General features: G+C 40.7%; 1 protein-coding gene across 1 annotated transcript; it reads left to right on the plus strand.

Moving 5' to 3' along the window:
- The first annotated feature begins 2,012 nt into the window (after nucleotides 1–2,012).
- si:dkey-56m19.5 (fibrous sheath CABYR-binding protein) lies at nucleotides 2,013–6,500 on the plus strand. Its single transcript, XM_055045211.1, has 2 exons — nucleotides 2,013–2,251; nucleotides 4,212–6,500. Exon 2 carries the CDS (start codon nucleotides 4,220–4,222, stop codon nucleotides 5,891–5,893), a length of 1,674 nt encoding a protein of 557 aa, XP_054901186.1. The 5' UTR covers nucleotides 2,013–2,251; nucleotides 4,212–4,219; the 3' UTR covers nucleotides 5,894–6,500.
- The last annotated feature ends 214 nt before the right edge of the window (nucleotides 6,501–6,714 follow it).

Genomic DNA, 6,714 nt, shown 5'->3' on the forward strand with positions numbered 1-6,714 from the left:
CTGCTGTCAGCAGGGAAAACAAACATTTTTTTTTTCTCGTTTCTTCATTTTAACTTGTAAAGGCGGTAAATTGAAAAAAAGAGATGCAATGTACTTTAATAAGTGCAATTTATACAAACTGAGTTATCAAATAAAAACTGATAGTTTCTGTGAAAGTGATAGTTGTATGATAAATGCTGAAGGAACAAATGCATGCCATTTGCAATTTCACTGAAGGAGATGAAATGTTCATAAACTGTCAAAACTTCTATTTCCAAAAATTGATTGTTTATCAATCAGGGCTTTTTAAATTTAATTTGGAAATTAAAAAGATTTTCTTTGCCGCTTTAGTTAAATTTACGCTGTTCGGTCACATTTTCAAGCTTTTTCGGGTACTTGTAGCAAATATCCATCAAAGGACTTCCAGGAGATCAATACAGTTGATTAATTAAAAATTCATACAAAAAAAAAAAACAAAAGTGACAAAGAGAGATGTAGAGTTCCCCCCAACATCCCAACAACCATAAAATATACATCAAATTCAGAGTTTTGACCTTTGAACAGAAGAGGGTGCTGTTTGCTCAAAAATACTCATCACATGTTTAACCAAAACCACAACAGATAAGCTTTATTTTTTTCTTAATGGTTAATCTATCAGAAATTTGCAATCTATCAATAAAATCAATTTAGTTGATATCTCTACTTGTTCAGCAAAGTTCAAAGGTATTTTCATTTCGGTCATTAAGTCAAAATGTAGCTTTTACATCTGAACAAGGTCAAATACAATAAAACATGCTTAAGTTTTTTTTACAGTGTTACAGTTGCTTGACCCTGAAATTGATCTATAACAAAACTAAACCAATGCAGGTATCTGGCTGCCCTCACCTGTGATTAAAATACAAGCCGTGGCAGTTTTGATTGGTCTAGTCAAAACCTTGACCCGGTTGTTTTGTCTTCCTGCCAGTTCCACTGAAAGAAATCTTAAAAGACAGACATTTATGGGTGAGTGGTTATGGACAAAGCTGATCTCTTCCCCCATTGTTTGTGCACAAAAGTCCCCATCCTGGGACAGATAAAAGACTCCGTGGCATTTTCTGAGGTATTTTCCAGAAGTTTACATGAGGTCACATGTTTCCTGTTTTAATTTGAACGCCGATCATCGCTTCAACAGTTCCCGAAAGACCAATTATCATTGTGGTCCCGTGGTGTGCAGCATGAAAGCAGCATTTTCAAAGATGACAACATGATTGTCTGCAAGGGTCAGCTGTTGAATTTCATAGAGTGTCACCCTCAGCCAGCTCGTCCAATTAACACACAGAAGGCAAATAGCAAAGAGGTGCAATTGCTGAAGAACACAAGAATGGTTGTGACAAACATACAGCTCTTCATTTTATTCTTTGGAGGAAAAAAAAAATACAATCTAATATGGATCTTTTAAATTGGAAGCGTCTTACTGTAGCAGTGGATTTATTTATTTCTTTCATTTTGAACCATATTAGACAATGTTTAGGAAGAATTAGAATCTTCCTTGGCATCTTGCAGTAGCTAATAACACCTTTCTTTGTTTCTATTCATTATTATATTCTTACACAACAGGCCAAAGGCATCAGGGGAAGTGTAATTTACATGAGCATGCGTGTGTTTGGTCTGGTGAGGTCCTGGAGGGTTTTTCCTGACATGATGCATTTCATGCATAATTTACATTGCACAAATACTTCCGGGGATTTACAACTAACACAATTTCCAGACCAGTTTGTGCTAGGGGGGAAAAGCAAGACAGCGTGAAAAAAAAACAAAAAAAAAAAAAAAAAACCCTGTTGTATGAGAAAAGAAAATGGAGGTGGTCAGTTTGTTATCGCCCCTGTGTTTGTTCAAAAAAAAAAAAAAAAAAAAAGGGAACCATGCGCTGCAGTGGGCGTGTGTGTGTGTGTGTGTGCGTGTGTGTGTGTGTGTGTGTGGGGGTGTGTGTGTGTGTGTGTGTGTGTGTGTGTATGAGAGAGAGAGGGAAAGGGGATAGGAGGGGTTAAAGACTGGGAGGTATAGATTGCAGACGGAGCGGACCTGGGGTTGGCTGGATTGCGATAGCGGCAGATGTCCAGAAAACTGCGAGAGAGGGCACTCCTCCACTCCTCCGGATCAGCGCACTGCACCTCAGAGTGAGAAGGAGCGAGGGGCGGAATCTGCAGCTGTCAATCCAAAGGCTTCACCTCCATTATCACATCCACCCGGAGACTGGACAAGGAGCCCAACTGGTCCCCCCAAAAAAACACAGGTCAGTCACTGCAAAACTGGATTTTTTTTTTTCACGTTGAGATAGAAAGAAAAGAAGAAATAGAAAGGGAGCAAAAGAAAGAAATATAGAAAGAATGTTAGAAAAAAAGAGAGAAAAGAAGGAAACGAGAGTTAGAAAGGAATAGACAGTATCCTTTATGTCCTCAGTCGTTACAATGAGCCTGTTAGAGCCTCTTCTTTCCAGCTGCGCTCTTTTTTTTCTTCCTCAAACATGTTCAGAAAACATGGAAATAAAGCAAAGCTGAAATAAAAGTTGACACAATCTAGTTTATTATTTATGCTCCCGCATTTCCAGACCCTCGTGAACAAAAAAAAAAAAAAAAAAAAAAAAAAGAAAAGAAAAAAGGGCAGAGCAGCTGAGGGAAGCGGCGGTGGGTGGGTTGGTGGGTTGGAGTGGTTGGGGGGATGGAGACCTCTCTGTTACAGCTTTTCAACCCTCATGTATTTCGTGGCGAGTGTGTATTTTAATTTCACTAGCCAGACCTGCTGTAACCTATATATGGTCGTGTATGTTTAAGCCACGGTCCCCCACACCCAGCCCCTGCCAGATTATGTCCCTTTGTAAGTGGGAGCAGCTACACTGGTGAGGAGGGGGCCTCATCCTTTGTTACCGGCCGGCATGGACTGCCTGAGGCTCCATTTGTATTTTGCATGTGACTATCTCGCCAAAATGAGCGAGGTCTACATTTAGATTTTAGTGACCAAAATTATCCAAACAACAATTGGAATAATAATAATAATAATAATAATAATATAATAATAATAATAATAATAATAATAATAAAAAAGGTTGAAAAGATGGAAGATGAAACGATTACTGCTTTGTTTAACATGGAATGCACCCAAAAATGGCAGGATTTATAATCCAGTGACACATATATGAACTGTTATGCTTATCTGATGGCTTTTATTATGGCAAATATTTGAACAAGCTTATTCCAGTTTAGTAGTCTTAATTGCTTTATGACAGCACTAAGGACAGTTCCCCATTTTTTTCCACCCCCTGCTGTGTGGTTCCTGTCATTTCTGACATTGAAACACATTGAAACATAAGAAATGTAGCTTTTAGAGATGATACACAGTTGCTGGTTTTGTGGTGCAAAATGGACCAACTCGGTTTGTTTTCGTCTAGTTCACATCCAGACTTGCTTGTTCAACATTTGCTGAAACTCTATTCTTAATACAAAGTTGAACTTCCTGTTCTCTTTGGAGTTTTGATGCACTCTGTGGCAATCACTGCACTATACACTTCCTCTAGAGGAAACACCGTGTTGAGACATTAACTTAAAAAGAAAAAAAAACTTTCCCATTTGCTCCCATTCACAAACAAGGACTCACTGCTCAGATAGAAGAGACAGTTTTTCCAGATACGCCAGCATTTGAATGATCACCAAGCACTAAATAGTTTCTACATTTTTCATGGGAGGAAATAAATATTTGTGGATGTAGATCATAGATGTTCGACTCAGACTCATGGTCTTGTTTGGCACCAAGCCTCACCAGACATTCCTGAAAGGTTGCAGAGAGTGCAGAGCTGTCTGACCTCCCTTAGGTTCCCATACATTAACATTTGATTTCAAGCCAGGCTCGTTTTGGCAGAGATCCGTTTCCTAATTAAACTTCTTGTTCTCTTCCAGACAAGGCACTTCTCTATTGACGTGGGGAAAAAAAACCCAAAAAACTTTTACATTTAAAGGAACTAAGTTTAAATTTTTGATGAAAAAGAGGAAATGTTACTTTTATTTTTTATTTCTTCATATTTTTGATGAATCGGTATACTTTCATATTCCATTTGACAACTGAGATGCATCTCATGGGACGGAAAGTTGCTGAATGTCGTCTGGTTTCAACTTAAATTTACTTATAACTTGCGTGCTAAAATGCTGCTATGCTTTAAGAAATCCAAAGGAGAAAACACTTTGTCTTATTAATTCTTTCAGGAGTCACCATGGGAGGCAAACTGAGCAAGAAGAAGAAAGGATATGACGTGAGCGACCCCAAAGACAAAAAAGACGAGAGTCCGGCAAGCGGTGCTGGTGCAGAAGAGTCTGCTAAAGTGGAAGATGGAGCTCCACCCACAGGAGCGGAGGAGAGTGCTGGGAAAGATGGCGTGGTAGAGGAAACTGCAGTGTCAGCAGACGCCGCAGTAACAGAGGCTGCAGTACCTCCAGAAGAACCGAAATCTGCCCCCACAGAGGAACAAGCTCCTGCAGCTGAAGAGGAGGCTGCTCCGAAGCAAAAACCAGAAGAATCTCCAGAAGAGCCAGCAGCTGTTGCAATGGAAACAACTCCAGCTGTCGACAAACCAGTTGCAGCATCAGAGAGCGAAGCACTTGATGGAGAGGAAAAGGGAACATCTCCAGAGAAACCATCTCCAGTGGCTGAAATAGTTCCAGAAGAGCCTAAATCTGCTCCACCAGAGGAAGTAGCAGCCACAGAGCAGAAATTAGCAGCAGTAGACGTAACTCTAGTAGAAAAAGTAGAAGCTGTAGTTCAAGAGAAACAAGCTCCTGTAGAAGCACCAGCTGAAGAAGCACCTTTGGCAGAACAAGAACCAGCTTCAGCTGCAGAGAAACCAGTTGTATCTAAACCTGCTTCAGCAGTGGAAACAGAGGAGCCACCAGTGGCTGAGGAAGAATCTTTTCCATCTGAGGAACCTGTGAAAGCGGAAACCGAACCTGAAGAACCCCCAGTGGAGGAGCCTCCTGTTGCTCTAGGATCTGCGCCACAATCAGATGCTGCTCAGGTCAGCACAGAGGCAGCGTCTGAGGATCAACAGCCAGAGCCTGCACAAGAGACTGTGACTGAGCCAGGAGCCATTGAGGTAGAAAGAGTTTCTGCTGCTGCAGTGCCTGAACCTGAACCAGAGGCTGAGTTAGTTTCCCAACCAGAGCCTGAGCAAGACTCAGTTCAAACTACAAAGGAAGAGTCTATGAAAGCGCCAACGCCAGAGCCTGAGTCAGAACAAACAACAGAACCTGAGTCAAACGAGATAACAGAGCCAGAACCTGAGCAATTCAAAGAGAAGAAACAGTTAGAAGAACCTGAACCCCAACCAGCTTTGGCAGCACCTGACACTGTTGAACTTGAGACTGTTGAAGCAGAATCATCTGAGGCGGTGGTAGAGAATGCCTCCGCAGAAAATCATCATGCAGAAGAAGAATCCGTTTCAGCAGAAGCCCCGGGCTCCGATGATCCAGCTGAGTCACAAGCTGCAGAACCTGTACCTGAGATTATCATCTCACAGTCTGCCTCTGCTACCAACATGACTGTGGAATCTGATAAGACAGCTGAGACATCCCTGGAAGAGGTGCCTGGCCCCGAGCCTGAGAAGGAAAGCAATATGGAAAACGGAGATTTAGGAAGCCCTTCCTCCACAGAGAACGGGGTAGATTCAGTCATAGCGGTGAACGGGGAGTGCGCCGATAAAACTAAAGCCGTGGCCACGCATGCAGAAGAATTTGTGAATGGGAACGAAAAGTCAGAGGAGAGGCCTTTCGAGGAGCAGCGTGATTTTGAACTGAAAAAGGACGTGAACTTGTGTGGGGATGTCCAGGAAGTTCCCGGCACAGTCTCAGACATGGTGGAGGGTCTCAGCACTGAGGTCACCCAGGCGGTCTAAATTGAAGCCTCCTTGTTACGGCACTCTGAGTCAGTTCAATCAGTCGATGGTGAGAGAAAACCACCAAGGAATCACAGACAGCTACGCTTTCTGAAAACGCTTTAACCACTGCACTGTCTTTAATGGTAACTCAGAAAAAAAAGTGTTTTTTTTTCCTCTGGGGTCACCAAAAATGTAATGCAACCACTTTATAGAGTGACGAACATGTTGCAATAGAGATGGAAGTGCAACGAAGAGATTTAAGTCTGTTTTTGGTGCAGACAGACAGTGGAGCTGGACAGCATGGCAAAAAACACACTCACATTAAATATGGTATTAATGAATGAATAAATTTGTGTTTGAGACAAATAAATACTGCAATTGGAAAAATTGATATTTTTTCTAATTACCTGACATGGGTAATTGCCAAAATAAAATAATAATAATAAAAAAAACATTCATTAGTAGCATACTCTTGAACTTAGACTTTCATATATCCTTTCTATTGCTATATGAAGCAACATGACGTAAATGTTTTGGCCTTTTATAATAATTGTACTTGTAAGGACTGTTAATTCTGAAATGATTGTTCAGAACAGAAAATAAAATGTTTGATTGTTGTAGTCCACAGTGATCTCCATTTTGTTATTTCATGATTTCTTACATCAACAAGAAAAATGTTTGACAGACCAAATCAAAAAAGATTTACAACGTAGAATTTGATATGTTTCAAGTCACCCAAATAGTGACATAAACACCACATGTTCTTGGCATTGTTATTTTTCTGACCACCCAAATGACAATAGTGTATTTATTGTTTATTTTATTTATTAATTTCTCAA

This window comes from Poeciliopsis prolifica, unplaced genomic scaffold (genome assembly GCF_027474105.1).
Source record: "Poeciliopsis prolifica strain line A6 unplaced genomic scaffold, Auburn_PproV2 SCAFFOLD021, whole genome shotgun sequence".
NCBI classification, from domain to species: Eukaryota; Metazoa; Chordata; class Actinopteri; order Cyprinodontiformes; family Poeciliidae; genus Poeciliopsis; species Poeciliopsis prolifica.

Excerpts from the sequence above, each read along its gene's own strand:
- si:dkey-56m19.5 (XM_055045211.1), top strand. The coding sequence starts at position 4,220 with ATGGGAGGCAAACTGAGCAAGAAGAAGAAAGGATATGACGTGAGCGAC.